General features: G+C 41.8%; 1 protein-coding gene across 2 annotated transcripts in view; it reads right to left on the reverse strand.

Moving 5' to 3' along the window:
- The window catches only part of STIM2 (stromal interaction molecule 2), a 139,138-nt gene that overhangs the window by 72,228 nt on the left and 48,700 nt on the right, over positions 1–18,210 (reverse strand). For both annotated transcript variants that reach the window (XM_077477675.1, XM_077477676.1), the window contains exon 2: positions 15,748–15,878. In XM_077477675.1, coding sequence (XP_077333801.1) covers positions 15,748–15,878 — 131 coding nt within the window. The remainder of the gene's footprint in view (positions 1–15,747; positions 15,879–18,210) is intronic.

The raw sequence follows: 18,210 nt of genomic DNA on the forward strand, positions 1-18,210 counted from the left end.
GGCGCAATCCATAATTTCAAAAATCTATTAGATAGGCACCTGAACAACCACAGCATACAGGGATACACAATATATTGACATAGAACCACACACATTGGTTGGGCTTGATGGACTTATGTCTTTTTTCAACCTCGCCTACTATGTAACTAAACACAACTGTAAAAAACAGTCTGTATATGCAGTAAATAATGCTGGTTATACTCACTGTGGAACCTCATCCTCCACATAGTATAAATAGGCAGTTTGATCCTGACTGCTCTGATCCTCCCCCTCCTTCACTGCCCCCAATCCAACTCCTGAGAGTACAGTGCCTTGGGGGTACTTTGCACATGATCAGTTTGGTGTGTATTGCTAGAGACTTTTTCTTGGGAATGTACATGTGATCAGCACAAGGCCATCAGCACTGTCCAGAGGGTTAAAGGCCCTGCAGCCTCACAGGACAATCAGAGGAGAATGAAAACTCCTCCTACAAGCTTTAACCAGACACTGATAGAAGTCACAGGACTGCTATATATTGCTGATGAGAAAAGGTTTTTAGCAGTTTATATTCACTAAAATAATTGCATTTCCATGTTAGGTTTAGTAACACTAAGTGTGGTGCTTCATATTCTTTTCTTCTTATACAATTTAGTATCAGGTCCATTGCTTACAGGATATGCAGCAAGTTAGTATTGGTCTCATTACTTCTTATATGGTGCAATGCTTAGAATCAGGCCCAATGTTTCCTTGGTTGAACCAGTGCTTTATACTCTATAATCACCAGTGTAAGGCCCAATACTTTCCAGTGCTTCCTGGGAGCAGCAGGTTAATCGGTACTGAGAGCTGTACAGCACATCAAGACCTGCTGTACGATAGTGAATGGAAGTCTCAGCCTGGACCACCTGCCAAGCCACACCACTAACATGTTTCACTCCACCCACCGGAGCTTACTCATGGGGATGGAATCTAGACACGCTCCTTCCCCGACCAGCACTCAGTGGTGGGCATGGGACTTCATTCCCATACAGCCTGAGCGGCTCACATGCATATCCTAGGTCAGAGATCCTCAAACTACGCCTTCCAGCTGTTGCGAAACTACACATCCCACGAAGCTTTGTAAAACTGACATTGACAGATATGACTAGGCATGATGGGAATTGTAGTTCCTTAACAACTGGAGGGCCATAGTTTGAAGACCCATATCCTAGGTCAGTGATGGCGAACCTTGGCACCCCAGATGTTTTGGAACTACATTTCCCATGATGCTCATGCACTCTGCAGTGTAGATGAGTATCCTGGGAATTGTAGTTCCAAAACATCTGGGTTGCCAAGGTTCGCCATCACTGTCCTAGGTTGATCTGTACACCACGCTCCTGATTTGCTGGTCATTGTTTTATACTGTACTTCATGTCAGGCCCATATTGCCACACTATATGTTAATAAGATCGGGCTCCATCTAAGCTGGCCTCCGATTCCCAGAGAAACGTGTCCAGGCCTGTTCTAAGCCATTTACTAAAACCATTCAGTTTTTGTTTTACCTGTACAACCCGATTTAAACATAGCTAATCATATTTCAGCACACAATGAACTTGGAAATAAAAATGTAATTAAGCACAATTTTACATAAAGAAACCTGCCACTTCTTTGCTTGAAGTTTCTCCCGTTGTACTGGTATTGTCATTAAATGCTGTATGCAAATGACAAGGTGCAATGGTAAGAGTATACCTGCATCCCAAAACACAAACTGTGGTTGCATTACACATGCTTTGCATTGTGGGATATGGCTGAGCATGCAGGAACTAAAAATTCAGAGTGCCAATTTAGAAATTTGCTTAGGGAAATCCCCCCGTTTGTGCACTTCAAAGGACAGACTTTCAGGAGAAACAGAAGTATCTGCTGGTCCATGTGGTTTTCTGCTATAATCCACATGCATGTTTTATACAAATGAACAGGGTTTAAGCTAGTGTAGATGGACAGCACGCTTTCAGATGTATTCAAGATGCTTCTGTGATCCTTCAGAGTTCCTTTGGAGGCGTCTCCTAAATGGGTTTCCAGCTGCCTTCACATTCCTATTGAATGGTATGGGGAGAACAGCCCTTTTGACACAAGCAAATGCCTGTGTACACAAGCCCCAACATCAGGAGGTTAACCATAAAAAAACATTTCTGTTATGCAATATGTCACACTAACGTACACTGAAGGACATTTATGAGGGATCATGGACATGAAGAGCACATACACACAATGAAACTTACTTTGTAGCTAGCTGGGAAGCATGAAAGGGAAACCAAAATAAGTTTAATATCATAAAGTGCATTAAATTTCATGCAGAAGCGCCCTAAATAACTAAAATGTCAAGCAACCATAAAATGATTCATGAAGATTTGTGAGGGGGACAGTTTTAGTGGTCACTGAGGAAACTGTGTCCTTAGCAAGTAGTGATTAGTAATAAACTGAAGCATCGAGCAGAACAATATCCGGACACAATAAATTGATACTGTGCAATAAGGTGCAAATTTGTAATGGGAGGTATTTTATGAGACTTGTCCACATGAAATGACAGTACAAGTACTATGCAGCAAGCAAAACACAGTAGAGTGTGTGGATTCCATTGAGATGGCCAGCTGTAAGGACTCACACAGCAGGTTCCAGAAATACACCGTTATGACACTAAATGATTCACACAGCCCTAATGACTCATTTAATGACAGCAAGTGGAGTACAGCAGGATGGATGAGAACCATATGTGGACTGTAGAAGCACAAGGGCTTTCAGTCAATAGTATTTGCCCATTAGGTCAAACAGGCAGTTTACAAAATCTAAAGAAAACTGGTTTGTTCCTCAATGATTAGGCTTTATGTACACTAGCAGCTCCTAAACTCACCTCCATAAAAGCCTGTGTATCAATGTACACATGGGTTTTTAGCAGAGTTTAGGAGCTGCTGTGATTAGAGGAGCTTCAATCTCCTTCTCCTGAATGCAGAAAAACTGCATTCAGAAAGTTTTGACTGCCAGTGTCCTGTCAGAATCTGCGACCCATCATATTAGGCAACGGAAGTGACATGCATCAGCTGCTACCAGGTTTGCCAATCTGACAGAACACCTGTAGTCAGAAGTGCAGCAGACATGTGGGCACACCCAGCTATGTCTTGAATTTAACAATAAAGTGAGTGTATATAAATATAGTATGTCAACATCTGTGATGCCGTTTGAACATTGCTTTGTAAAAGGAGCTGGATGGCAGCAGTAGGAAGGTGGTGGAGGCCATATTGGTACACCCTGCACTGCTCATTGCTAAACATTTAAGCTTTCAATATTATACATGCAAACGGCACCACCGATGTCAATATACTATATTTATTGCTAAAATTACTGTGAAATTCAAGACGTAGCGGGGTGTAATAAAATGTCTACTGCCTTCTTCTGACTCCAGGTGTTCTGTCAGATGAGAAAACCTGGTAGCAGTGGACGCATGCGCAGCTGATGGAACATCACTTCCGTTATCCAATCTGATGGATCATTGATTTCTGATTGGCCACAAAACTCAGCAAAATTGCATAAAACCAAAGCAGGCTGTATGTACATGAAGCCATTAAAGTTTTATGACCTGCTGTATTTAGGTGAGCTTTAAAGTCGCTCTCCTGAACACAGATAGAAACGTTTGAACACCCATTCGATATAATTTTTGCAATCGCACTGCGCTTTGTGATCTGGTTTGGGGTGTCCTGAATTTAACAATGACCACGGCGGCAGATTGCATGAGAATGAGATTTAAGTGCGGTGTGGGAAGCGCTCAGGATCTGCCAATTTTTCCACACCGCATATACATGAACCAAACCCCAATGTCCTGGATGTACACCATATAGAAATAATCACACTTAAAGTAGATGTTTTGTAAATGCTTTTGGCATCATTACATCCTTTGTAGCACCCATGAATGAATGCAAATGGGAATATGAAACTCAAATCAGGCAACACACACACAACCAGCCTAGGAGCACCATGCCTGTGAATGCAGGGCCAGCAGACTTGGTATGATCATGGATGGCATTCTCCGACACATCGTGAAGCATTAGCAGAAAGTGATATTGTGCTGCCTATTGCAACTGCTTCTCTACAATCTAGAATGTCAAAAATTCTGCCAAGTATTGGAGATGCTGATCACAAGCTCCCAAATAACTGGATGAATCATACTATTTAATGTTAGCTGCTGCCTTCTTACTGGCACACGTTACTCAGAATATTAAACACGTGTGAATGATGCATATTTGACATTCTCAACATTCAGCGAGACCTTTCTCCAAAAACAAAAGGGAGATAAATCAAACTGCTTGAGTAATTAAATGGTGTAACATACACAGAAAATTTGGCCATCTGATTTTTCTCATTTCACAGAAAATTGGAACCGATGAAAACATTTGTACAAAAATTCTTGTACGACAGACTTTTTGTTATCGTTTCGGATCACACGCAGTTTTTTTATTTTTTAAATACAAGAAAAATCTGAAAAGTACAAGAACGGTACACATTAAGCAAAAAAAAGTTTGTTTTGTTCCTGTACAAGAAACATTTTGGAGCTTGCCCCTTCGGGAATTACGTAGGAAAATTCTGAATTGGCTGTCGAAAGTTGTGAACACATCCGAAAATCGCACCAAAAATCTTTGGACGAAAATGTTCTCCCGATTTTCTTATAGTGTGTATGAGCCTCAACTCTATTTCACACTTGTGACATTGTAATCAGCTGGGAAGAGTTGACAATTGAAAGCAATAGAAACACATGAAAAAAATAAAAAACTGCATTTGTATCTTCACCGATACTCGAATACTTATTTCAACTGAAAATGCCTTTAAAGGACAACTCCACTTTTGTGGGGCAGGGGGGATAGCAAATAAAAAAAAAAAATGAAAAAAAAGCATATACAATTGCACCACAAGTCATTGTAATTGAAGGTTATTAAAAATTACCTTTCCAATCTGCAGCTACTGTAATTTTCTGAAAATACTATGCAATGTGGCTACCTGGAGGTGTTCTGTACACAGAATGTATACAGATCAAACCCAGATATGCAATTGGCTCACTGATTTTCCCAGAAGTCTGCACTAAGATACAAGTCAGATTTTAGGCATCCCCTGCGACAAAAAATGTAATATTTGGTGAGATACCCCAATAGGAAATCACAGATAAAGGGATGCAGGCCCAGCAGCTTTCCTCAGACCTGCAGGTGTACAGTTGATTGAGAATTATGAAACCATTCCCATTAGACTCACTTTCCCACATGGATTTCTTTAGAAAAACAAAAAGGTAGGAATCTGCAACAAAGTTTGAAACAATCTTTGTAATGTACATAGATCACCCAGGAGGGGAATGTTTTTTTCTCAACAAAAGTGGAGTTACTCTTTAAAGCTGATCTCCAGGTTTCATTTACCTTGAAACAGTCCAAGCTAACCATTTACTTCCCTAACCGTTGCAGCGCCTATGAACACTGTATAAACTGTATATAGCCCCTCAGCCGCATACAGTATAGAGCGCTGTGTTCCAGCAGTAGGTTGGGAAAGTCTAACTCACTTCAAGAACAAAATACAGTAGGTCTGAGCGCTACTCAGCCATTCACTGGAAGCTGTTTTCTTTGAATGAATACAAAGCTACCTCCGATTGCCATACTCCCAACAATTTTATACCACTTTCGCACTCTACCGATCCCTCAGGCCAACTGATATCTACAGAACTTACAAGCCTCCATAAACAGCTTCATATGGGGGGGAGCTTGTACATAATGTACAGACCTAAACGCACTACAGGCATGGGAGTAACATGAAGTTCTACTATCATGCTGTAGAGGATCAAGCCGCTGAATGGTGGTCACCCTCGAGTGACAAACAATACACCTCTATGGAACAATCTATAATTGGACCAACTCAAAGGTCTCATATGCGCGCTCCTGGGTCTCCCACCCATACCTCTCCCCTACTTCACAATACAAGCAGCTATGGCCTCATGGCTCTGCTCTCGAAGCTGTCTACACAAAAAAGTCTCTGTGGATTATCAGTATATGCCTCCAAGTACCTTGGAATACTTTGCTGATGATCTATCACTTGTCAGCTGGTCGGACGCAGGCATTATATCAATCGGACACCTCTGACAAGTCAAACCTTCGGTCTACCACAAAGTGACTTTTATAAATGCCTCCGTGTTCAGAACATTCTAGGAAACATCGTTAAACCAGATATAATGGCTCCACAAGAAGCTCTGAGCATCTCCAGCAACCAAGGTGGTATCACATACTTCTACCTACTTTTTCTATTCTCCCGACTCCATGAAAAAACTCCATCCATGAAGAAGTGGGAAAATCCTCCCTCTTGTACTTTCAATCATTCGCAATGGAATGTGGCAATAACCTGCTTAAATCCTCCGACTGCACAACACATTGGTAAGCACACCTAAAGTTAACACACCGTTGGTACCACACTCCAATTCAGCTCTCAAACTTTTCCAAAATTAACTCACCACAATGCTGGAGGAAGTGTGAAGAATCAGGATCCCCAATGCACATCTGGGGGCGATGCCCCAAGATTCTTCCCTTCTGGGGAAAGATATTTCACTTCATATCTTCCATCATCGGCACTACCTGCTCCCCAGACCCAGCCATGACTCTCCTATTACTGAACTGTGAACGTTGGCCCAAGAAGCCTTTTCGCTTAGTGCTTCATTGCTTGACAGCTGCTAAGAAATCAATAGCTTCCTGCTGGAAACAACAAGACCCTCCAGGGGTTTTCCTCTCTTTGATAAATCTCAATACTCAGACCCAATTCGAGCTCATGTTCTCCATGAAAAAACAGCAACATTCAACTCTTTTACACAAAGTGGTCAGATTAGCTCCAGCATTTATTATGTACCGCGCATCTGTACCTGCCATAACCCCACAGGTCTCCCTTGGGACGTCATCCTTGTAGTCTAGCCATGTCTTATCTGCCTCTTTTTTTCCTTTTAAGAGATGTACCCAGCAAATGTTCTTTTGTTAATACTCCTTGATATTTTCATGTTTTAACAATGTTGAACAATTTACAATTCTATAGTGATACATTCTCAATTGAGATACACTTTGTAAGCTCTTTTTCAAAAAAAAATTAACAAAAAGCATTGAACATAAAGCTTCCTCTGATTGGCTGAGGCTGAATTTGTGATGTCCCCAGCCCACCTCTCCACCCCAACCAGAGTAAGCTTTGTATTCATAGATTACAACACTTCCTCTGAATGGCTGAAATCATAGGATGAGCACATAAATCTGCACTCCGTTCTAAGCACGATTTTCCATCCAGTCTATTCAAAATGTCAACCAGCGAGAATCGAGCTATTTAATCAGCAGATCAACTTCTGTTCAACCGCAGTGGCTACAAATTATCAAAATTAGGCCAGTTCAGCAGGGACCCATCTCAATCCATGGATGACCAACTTCACAGTGCAATGATTGAATTGAAATATGGCAATCTTAAATCCCTCATAGGCAACTACAACCTTCTGAGAGGCTGGGTGTTAACTACATTTTACAGTTAAATATCTTACAGTTTATATCTAGAGATGTGTGGTAATACAGCGACCTCTTCGCCCCAAAGCCCTCATACCTACAGGGTGTTATGATGTTACCGCTAAAGATAATCGAACCAGCAGCTAACCTTGACACATTAGTAGAACGAGAAGCCAAGGTAACAACGAAATTGGCAGAAGTAGTAAACTAAAACAGCAAGTTTAACCACTTAAGGATCAGGCCTCTTTTTAGATGTATTGTTTATAACTTAAAATTTTTTTTCTTTTTTTTTTTTTTACTAGAAAATTACTTAGAACCCCCAAACAATTTTTTTTTATACCACCCTAGGGAATAAAATGGCAGTCATTGCAATACTTTGTCACACTGTATTTGCGCAGCGGTCTTACAAGTGCACTTTTGGAAAATAAAATACACTTTTTGAATTAAAAAATAAAACCGTAAAGTTAGCCAAATTTTTTTATATTGCGAAAGATAATGTTACGTCGAATAAATCGATACCCAACATATCACACTTCAAAATTGTGCCCGCTCGTGGAATTGCGACAAACTTTTACCGTTAAAAATCTCCATAGGCAGCTTTTAAAAAATTCTACAGGTTGCATGTTGAGTTACAGAGGAGGTCTATGGCTAGAATTTCTCTCGCGCTCTACTGATCGCGCCGATACCTCACGTGTGGTTTGAACATCGTTTTCATATGCAGGCACTACTCATGTATGCTTTCGCTTCTACACGCGAGCTCGGCGGGATGGGCGCATTTTTTTTAAATTTAATTTTACCTTTTATTTTTACATGGTTTAAAAAAACAAATAGTGTCATTTTAATTCCTATTACAAGGAATGTAAACATCCCTTGTAATAGAAAAAAGCATGGCAGGACCTCTTAAATATGAGATCTGGGGGTCAAAAAGATATCAGATCTCATATATACACTAAAATGCAATAAAAAAAAAAAGCGCTATGGACAGAAGTGACGTTTGGACTTTGCTTCCACCCTGCGGCGTCATGGAGACAGATGGGGGCCATCCTCCCCTCACTCGTCTCCATGCACAGCCACTAAGAGGACCGGATCGCCTCCACCGCTGCCGATGGCTCCGGTAAGCTGTGGAGGGCACCGGAGAGCAGCAGCGGGGTCTCTCTCACTGCTGTTAAAAGCAATCTCCCAGCGAATCTGCCAGAGAGACTACTTTTATCTTGTAACCGACCACCGGCCGCACACGGGGATACCAGGGTTATGGCAGCAAGCTGCTGCCATAACGATATCCATCCGCAAAGTGAGGACGTATATCTTCACTCGGCAAGTGGTTAAAAGAAAAGTATGGACTTGAAAAGGAAAAAAATAAATAAAATTTATACTCACCTAGGTGTATGTAATATCGGAATGATGACCCCCTGCCGTGTCTGTAGTAAGAACTGAGTGATCAAACACTGCTGATCACCAAGTTCTCCCCCTCTCAGAGCCCAAAGGAGTGCTGGACTGTGGAGGAGGTGGGAGCAGCTGGATCAGGCTTTCAGAGGATCACTGAAAAGCTGAGCCCGATGCCAGTCCAGGCTTCTGCGTGGATTCGGACCATATCGCTGGGATCTTTTCGGAGCCTGGACCAGCTCACGGACGTCAGCCAATGGTGGATTTTAGCCTATCAACTAAAAACAGGTCACAGGAGTACAGGTCAATGAACTGCACTCCTGCACTTACAGGAGAAGTACAGCCAAAATAGCTTTGGCTGTACTTCTCCTTTAAAGTGGTTGTAAACCCATTACAACTAGGGCTGCAACTAACTACTAAGGTAATTTTGCTGCGATTTGTATTTAAAAAAAAATTTTTGGCCAATTTGTTGGGCAGATTAAAAACACACAAATTTCTGCAAAAACACATTACATGCTTTTCTGCAGCTTCTCCATTGAAGTATATTGAACCAAAAAAACAAAATAGCACAGTTTTGTCTTAAAAAAAAAAGTCCTTGTCTTTTCCAAATACGCAGCAGTTGAAAAAAAAGTTATGGATGTGAATGTGTCCCATAGGAAACCATGTAAATGAACTGTAGCGTGTTTCTGCAAAAAGCACCAACAAACACGGTGGTGTGACCCAGGCCTGAGATGTTTAGTAACATAATGAGGTTAAAAAAACTAAAATTGGTACAAAAAGAGAAAATAATCGCTACTGTAAGGGGTTCATTTTTTAATATGGTATGGTGAAAGTTATATTTACAGTAGTGAATTGCTTTTTGTACTATAAAGGGTTCATATTAGTTTTTTTTAACCCCATTAGGTTAGTTGCCGATTAATCGATTAAGAAAATAATAATTGATTAATTTCATAATCGATTAGTTGATGATTAATCGATTCATTGTTTCGGCCCTAATTACAACCACTTTAACCTAGAGGTAAACCTAGATTAAGGCTTACCTGTAGGTGCAAGAAATATTTCCCAAACCATATTTGCAGAAATAGCAGCACCGACGTCTACGGCTCATGCGCACTGAGCGTGCCGTTTCTAACAGCGATCATGCCGTTAGTGGTGGCGCAAGCATGGAAGTGACGTCATCGCGGCTCTGGCAAATCACAGCGCCGGAGCCTCGATACCCGGAAGTCACTCCAGGATAGGAGGCGAGTGAGGGCTTCGATCTCAGCCAATTCATAATGAGCTAGTATGCTATGCATACTAGCTCATTATGCCTTTGGCTTGCAGGGTGTATTTTTTTTTTTTCAGAGGCTTTACTTCCTCTTTAAGCCACAAAACCAAGAGTTGAAACCTAAAAGTGCCAGTCTGCTCTGCTGCATTTCTGCCCCAACTGCTCTCCTCGGCTTCCAGATTTTGGCACATTTTCATCAATACTTCTGTACTTGCTGCTTTCCTTTCACACCAGGTCTAACCATATCTTTTATAAAAGGACTGGCTTTTAAAATAGAAACCATAGCTTACACGCAGACCAGGAATTCTAAAACGGGCTTATTTTAGAAAGGTAAAAGTTTGCTTATAGGTAAATATTTGAACAGGTGTACTTTACAGCATACTCTATTTGCATAGGCAAAATATGACCCATGTTCCATATAGAAGCAATTAATGAACGAAACCAACTCAAGCAGAATACCTGTATCCTGTATTGCAGCTACAAGGACTGAAAGGAGGGTCACTGGTAAATGAAAGCCGGGCAGGGGGGAATAAAAAAATAGCAGGCTATACACGCACACGACGGATACACACATCGGTGACACGAGCGCTTCCTTCATGTGACATTATATAGGCCTAGCGCTGGGTATTTTACAGATCCCAATTTCATTGATTTTAGTGATAATTTCAAGAAGCCATGTATACAAGACATCTACGGCTAGCAAACTCAACAGCTCTGATAGTCACTTTAAGAAAAGCGGAGATAAAATCACTCTTCCCCAAATTTCACACAGCTCAAACTGATGAGCCAGCTAAAACATTACTATCCCAAGTAATATGATAACATTATAAAAGATAAAATCACAGGTTGTGTTTCTCAACTTCATAAAAACATTCACAGCACTTAAGGGAAAAAAAAAAGAAAAAAAGTAGACCCCTTTCACACCACACCGCCCATTGCGTCAGCGGTAAAACGCCGCTATTTTTAGCGGCGTTTTACCGCCAGATTTGCGGCGCATTTAGGCCGCTAGCAGGACGCTTTTACCCCCGCTAGCAGCTGAGAAAGGGTTAAAACAGCCGGCAATATGCCGCAATAGCGGCGTTTTGCCGGCGGTATTACAGCGCTGCCCCATTGATTTCAAAGGGGAGCAGCGGTGGAGGAGCGGTAAACACACCGCTCCTTCACCGCTCCAAAAAAGCTGCTGGCGGGACTTTTTTCTGACGTCCTGCCAGCACACCGCTGTGATGTGAAAGCCCTTGGGCTTTCACACTACACACAATGGTGCAGCTTCTTTAGGGCGGATTGCAGGTGCTATTTCTAACGCTATAGCGCCTGCAAAACGCCCTGGTGTGAAAGGGGTCTTAGAGCTTTAAGAGGTTTCAGAAAACCTGATGACCGAATAATCATATGAGCCAACACTTTACATGGCACCTGTGGGAAGCTTGAGCAGGTCACCCAAATTCAGTACAAAGAGAGGGACAGAAGTCTGTATACAACTGGGAGAAGCACTATTACTACATTGACGCAAATTCCAATGAGACTGGCGTTGTACAGAATCGCGTGACAATGTTGCCCATTCACTTCGATGCCACTCAACACAACGATTTTGGAAAAGGTTTATGTATTACCATGATGTGATGCCAGCGCAATTTTGGCCCCATATAATAAACCAATCACATCCAAGCTGTGCTACATAAATTGCACTGACAATCTGATTAAAATCAGATCACAGCCGTGTGAACCTAGCCTAAAAGCTAGAACATGGCAACACAAGTGGGTACAATGTATTAGCTAAAACCAGCACATCATATAATCTTTCTAAATTTACCTAAACTCTGGGGAAAATTTCCTTGCAAAGTACAACTTCCCTTGAAAAGAAAATGGACTATTTGTCGTTAGTATAAAATTTTTTTTTTAAATTCCTCTTGCAGCGCGCTCTTCCAGCCCATTATTGGCATCCGTAAGATACAAAGAATGGACCCAGATGCCAAGACGTAGCCCTTGTGTGCAAGGTACATAATTGGATGTAAAGGAAGGCTGAAGGCCCAGTAGCATCAATGGGAAACAGTGATGGCTGGGGGATGGAGCAATAGACATCACTGAACAGTTGGCACTGGAGGACAAGTAGTGAGGAGAGTCGGCTCATTATGGAAAAGAGCAGCAGACCTACAGTTCCACTTTTCTTTATATATTATTGGGAAGCTTAGGTTTCTCTATGTAGGATAAAGCAAAGGTTCACTTTAATGTCGGGCCCGGCAGGTGTTTATAATGACAGGAGACAATGGACAGTTAAAAAAAAAACTGTCAACATTTGGCCCTTGAGTATGCCGGTCTGTCGGCATGCATGCTGGAAAACCAGCCAATGGCAGAAAGTGCTGATCGGAGTGTTCTTGGGGGGGGATCAGCATGGGAGAACACTGAACTAACCTCACATGGTTAGTACAGTGGCTCAGACCAGAACCGTCTTTTATTTTTATTTTTTTTTTATTTTTTTATTTTTACGTGCAACCCAGTAGTGTGTACCTGGCTTTAAATAAGCCTGATGTTCCCCTCCCCTCATCTATGTCACAGTCATGCGGGGGAGCAAAGGGAGGTATAAGCCACTGGCGGTAAAGTGAAAGCTATTGATGTGCACTAAATGGGCAAAACAGATTTATTTTAAGGGGCTCTTAACTATCATTTCAGCAAAGGAAAGCACACTCAAACTTAATGTAAAACTATAGGCAAAACTATAAAAGCTATAACCCCCATCAGATTTTTTTTTCCGCCATCTATGTCCCATTGCAGAGATTTCCCTTCTCTTCCTGTCCTATAACAAGAAGTGAGAGGAAATCTCTGTGCATTAACAGAAATGCTTGGGGAGCCAGAACTAGCGCCTCCATTGGAAGATCTTCCCTCTATTACTTTTCTGGAGACAACACAAAATTTGGGATTTTCTTTACTTTTAATGATAATGGTAAACAGTAGAAATAGGAGGGGAATCTCCCTAAAGGGGGCACAGACAGCAATAAAAACTGACAAGTGTTCAAACGCCTCTCCACTTTATCCAAAGCTTAAAAACAAAAGTTTTGACTTTAGTTATACTTTAATGCAACACTAATGTGCTTTTCAAAATCAATATTTATATGGCTGCTGAACATGATTGTTAAAGTGAGACTTAACTCCATCTACAACTAAAATGTTACTTTTGGATGCACTGGCCCTTTAATTTTGTGTTTTTTTTTGCTATCAAATACTTCACGCCCCCTTAATATTACAATCCATAACCCTGGAATTAAGACCATAAGCTGATTTGGAAGGTTTAGAACAAACATATTGCAGACTTGGCAACAGATACTGCAATAATCTGAAAAGAATTTTCAATTTACCTGCCACTGCCTTCAGAGAGCTACTTAGATGAAAACACTTTAGACGGTAAGCTCTCACGAGTGGGACCCTCTCAAGCTTGGGTTTTAAAATCAAAACATTGTCTATACTACTATATTACTTTTGAAATCTTCAGCTTTATATACAGAAGCAGATTTTTAAATTGATAACATTAATAAGCACTTCTATTACTTTAAGAAAGAAAATCATAAATAAAGACATTTTTCATATGAAAGAATAAGGCTATTGTCAGCTTAGGTGGACCTGGGTGGTGGGTATTTATGTACTGGATTCTACTACTTGTTGGGCACCTTCATTAAAAAGTTCTCATCCAGGATACCCAGAGAAAGGAGTCAGGAGACATCCCAAACCTCAGATTGGCGTAATTACAGCGGTACTAAAGCCAAAACCAAAAAACGTCATATTGCAGTTTACCAAACCTTAAACAAGGTGAATACTTTCTCTTGTATTAGGCTTTTGCCCCCCCATCTTTCTCACCTGGTAATCTGGACAGACCTCAATGTTGCATGACAGATCACAGCCCTTATTTTCAATAGCACTCATGACTTTGAAAAAGGAGCCTACACTACTTTGGTGCAACTTTTGATGTGACTTTGGTCCAGAGGTGGTAAAATCGGATCAAAGATGCACCCAAAGTCGCACTAGAAATCCAACGACTTTGGAGACACACTAATGTGAATGGAATCTAACACTTCCCGTGGTAGGCTAGGTTCACACTTAAAGCGGGAGTAAACTTGCTGACTTTTTTTTCAGACCTGTAAGGCAAAAGGCATAACGAGCTAGTATGCACCGCTCATTATGAAATACTTACCTTAGAACGAGGCCCTCACCCGATCCACGCCGAGGGAGCCGTCGTGTTCCCTTGACGCGTCTTCCGGGTATCGCGGCTCTGGCGCTGTGAGTGGCCGCATGCGTGCGGGAGATTTCTTTCCGGCAGGGTCCGGCGTCTGCTGAGCTTTCAGCCAAGAAACCCTGGTGCGCATGTGCCGCTGCAGTTAGCGGGTCATTGCGAGGGGAATATCTCCTAAACCATACAGGTTTAGGAGATTTTTTTTTTACCTACAGGTAAGCCTTATTATAGGCTTACCTGTAGGTAAAAAAAAAAAAAAAAAAAAACTATACACCCACTTTAAGTAGGTTGCAGTTGATTTATAGTGGGGAGTACAAAATCAATAGCACAATCTTTTCAATTCAACAAGTCCTGTGTTTTCAAAAATATATGATTTGGGGGTCTTTTACTAACAAGTTGTAAATAAACTGAAAACAGCAAAAAAGTGAAACTGCAAAAATGTTCCATGTGACCCGAGGTGAAAGATGGGAGGCGGGGCTTGGCAGAAAAATGGTAAACGTTAACCTAAATACCCATTTTCATTTATTGCATTGTGGATTGCATGACTAAGGTTTATTGTCCAAAAGTTCTAAGGATGCTTCTATAGTCCTAGCAAGAAGGTATCACCCCCCCCCAGTGATAAACTTGACCAGCTACAATACATTTTTCGGCTGAGTCGGTTTTATCACTGGCAAAAATTAACTGTATCCATCCCTGTAAAGAACACCGCTAGAAATATAACAAATTGGTGATCAGATTTCCAGGGAGTTTCAATCCAGTCAGGAGATCATGTCCACTCCCCTGAAAAAATATTAAGAGATATTCCAGATCTAGCTTTTAAGGCAGCCATCACACTTGTGCAGTTTCTTATGGTAGAAAGTATCTCTTACAGAAACCACATAACACAGGCAATTCCCATCCATCTCTATAGTTGCTGTACTCCAGCACAGGATGTACTGCACTTCATTTTTGTATATAGATGTTCTCAGATCTGCAGGAATGAACAGGAAGGACCAGCCAGCAATAGAATCGCTGGTGTGATACGAGCCATACACAAAAATGTACAGCTTTGTTCCAAGTTTTGAACAGAGCAAAAGTCAGCGCTAAAGCAGAGGGGAAAAAAAAAAAAAAAAAAAAAAAAAAAAACACAAGCGTGTTCATTAAATGACCAGTGCTAATAACAAAACACTGCACAGGCAACATAGGTAATCAATGTAGCGGTTATCACCTACATAAAGTACTTTATACGGTATATACACAGATCAGTAATCAGCTGTAACAGGTCTATCATTTAATAAAGCAATAACATGAATGTAATCATAAAACATCAATGCAAGCACTATAGGTTATGCCAGATTAAGTACTTGTCAGCATGTTTGGGAAGAAATGATTCCACTCACATCAACACTTTCCTCCACTTCAATGCCCCCATCATTGTCATCATCCATTTGTTTGTGAATTGTTCGGATTGCTTCAAAACTGGAACGGTCCTCTTCTGTGAGACACGGCGGACTCAGAGAAATTAAAGGATCTGAGGATACAAAATTTAGAGAGGTCATTATAAATTGCTGCAAAAATGTTCACCACACATTTTACAGTACACAGCATACATAAATCTGGACTTTCCCTTCAATGGAGCCAGAGAATTATCAGCATGTAGCAATTTTCTATGATTCTTCCCAAACTTGTAGTAGTCCAGAAGCCATGAGGACTGGTGACCTGTAGGACCAGCAGATATGTCATTAGAACAGGACAGGGATGCTTGTAAGAGTGCCTGCCCAGTGCCCACATTCTACAGCTGGGAAGAGGACTGGACTGTACCCCAGGTTGTCGTAAATCTACAGATTACGTATTACTGTGTTAAATTATCCCCTAAAATGAATACGCTATTATCTTTTATCAGCTTGGGGGGGGGGGGGGGGGGGTGTTAATCATTTTGTAACTGCTTTTAATTAGAATTTAAAACATAAAACCCCCTAGAATAAGGTTTCATATCATGTATTAAATATCTGCTTACACAAATTGGAGGGAAGACAAAAGTCACTTGGAAACAGGAAGAAGGTTGTCCTCGACATGCCACACAGAGAATGAAATGATCCAGAAACATCTCTAGTTACTGCCATCCTGCAAGATCTGAGGACAATCAAGTCATTCACATAGCACCAAACCTTATAGGGGGAAGAAGGAAACTCTACCCTGTGTAAGGGCTCATTCACACCACAAAGCAACAATTGTCTAATACCACATAACATTAAACCAGGGCTGGACAAATTTGCTTTGAATCTAGGAGCCAGCAAAAAAAAAAAAAGTTGGGAGCCAATTTGTACACGTGCGTAGCGATATGCAACATGTATCACAATCAACATTTTCATGTGTAGGCACCCCAAGGCATGCATTGACAGTGTGTGTGTGTGTGTGTGTGTGTGTGTGTGTGTGTGTGTGTGTGTGTGTGTAAAATTTTATTTTAGAATAAAAAAATATATATATTTTACATTTTTTTTTCCCCATCACATAGGAGACAAAGTATGATGATTTTTTTTTGTGAGAGGTTCTCTGTAATGAGACATGTCGGGTCTAAAAGACCACGCCTATCTCCCCTGTGCTCCACAGTACATAATGCAGTAGTCAGTTCTTGCATTACATTCTTTCCCTCGATGGACTGGGAAACTATCAATGGGGACCCGAAAGTGACATCATACATGGCGCTTTTGGGTAAGGAACAATATGGGGAGGAGAGTGGATGTGTGTGCAGATGGGCAAGCGGAACCTGGTGTACATGGGGGGGGGGGGGGACACTTTACCCCCATGTGCGGAAGCAATCCTGTGGAATTCTTCCACCTGACAAGCGAGTCCTGCTGTGGGCTAAAATTTAGAGAAAAAAAAAACGACTTGTCTGATGCCTAGAACTGCCTGTCCCGCGCGATACAAGTTGTGCATCCCTGCAATGGTGAATGGGCTAACTAAAGCCCAGGCACCAGGACACAATTTCTTGTCGCTATGTCGACTTCAAGTCTGGGATTTGACGAGCCCTGCATTAACCACTTAAGGACCCGGATGTGATTCGCACGTGGGCGGCACAGTGGTGTAGTGGTTAGCACTCTCACCTAGCAGTAAGAAGGTCGCTGGTTCAAATCCCCACCACGACACTACCTGCTTGGAGTTTGCATGTTCTCCCTGTGCCTTCGTGGGTTTCCTCTGGGTATTCCAGTTTCCTCCCACAATCCAAAGACATGCAGGTAGGTTAATTGGCTTCTATCCAAAATTGGCCTTAGTATATGAATGGGGACCTTGGATTGTGGGCTCATTGAGGGTAGGGACTGATGTGAGTGTCCAATGTACAGGGATAAGGACAATTGTAGCCACTCACTCAGGTTGAACTGGATGGATTGGTGTCTTTATTCAACCTTGCTAACTATGAAACTATGAAACATCTGATCTCTGTGCGATGCGAGTTCAGCCATACAGATAGTATGGCTGAATTCACATCGCACCCGCCGCAAACTCGCACGGGACCCTTTTTTTGATACGCAGCAGAATCTGATCACATGGGTGTTCACACCATGCGATCCGATTCCTGTCCGAGTTTGCAGATCGCACTGCGATATGCGAACTGATCTGGGGGTGTCATTAAGGTTTCACTGACACTCCCAGCAGTCCGCATAGGGCAGTGTGAACTGCCGGTGGGAGGTATGCGATGTGGGAACCCGCAGCGGATTCGCGGCGTTCCCGCATCGCTTCAGTGTGAACCCAGCCTTAAGAGGTATGGGCGGAAGTGACGTTTTCTAACGGTAGGTCCTGAAAAACATGTGGGGAGGTTTTGACAGACCCCATCCAAACGTGCACATTTTTCAGGCTCTCACATA

Source organism: Lithobates pipiens, unplaced genomic scaffold (genome assembly GCF_037356315.1).
Source record: "Lithobates pipiens isolate NorthernLeopardFrog02 unplaced genomic scaffold, aLitPip1_a1.2 Scaffold_13, whole genome shotgun sequence".
NCBI classification, from domain to species: domain Eukaryota; kingdom Metazoa; phylum Chordata; class Amphibia; order Anura; family Ranidae; genus Lithobates; species Lithobates pipiens.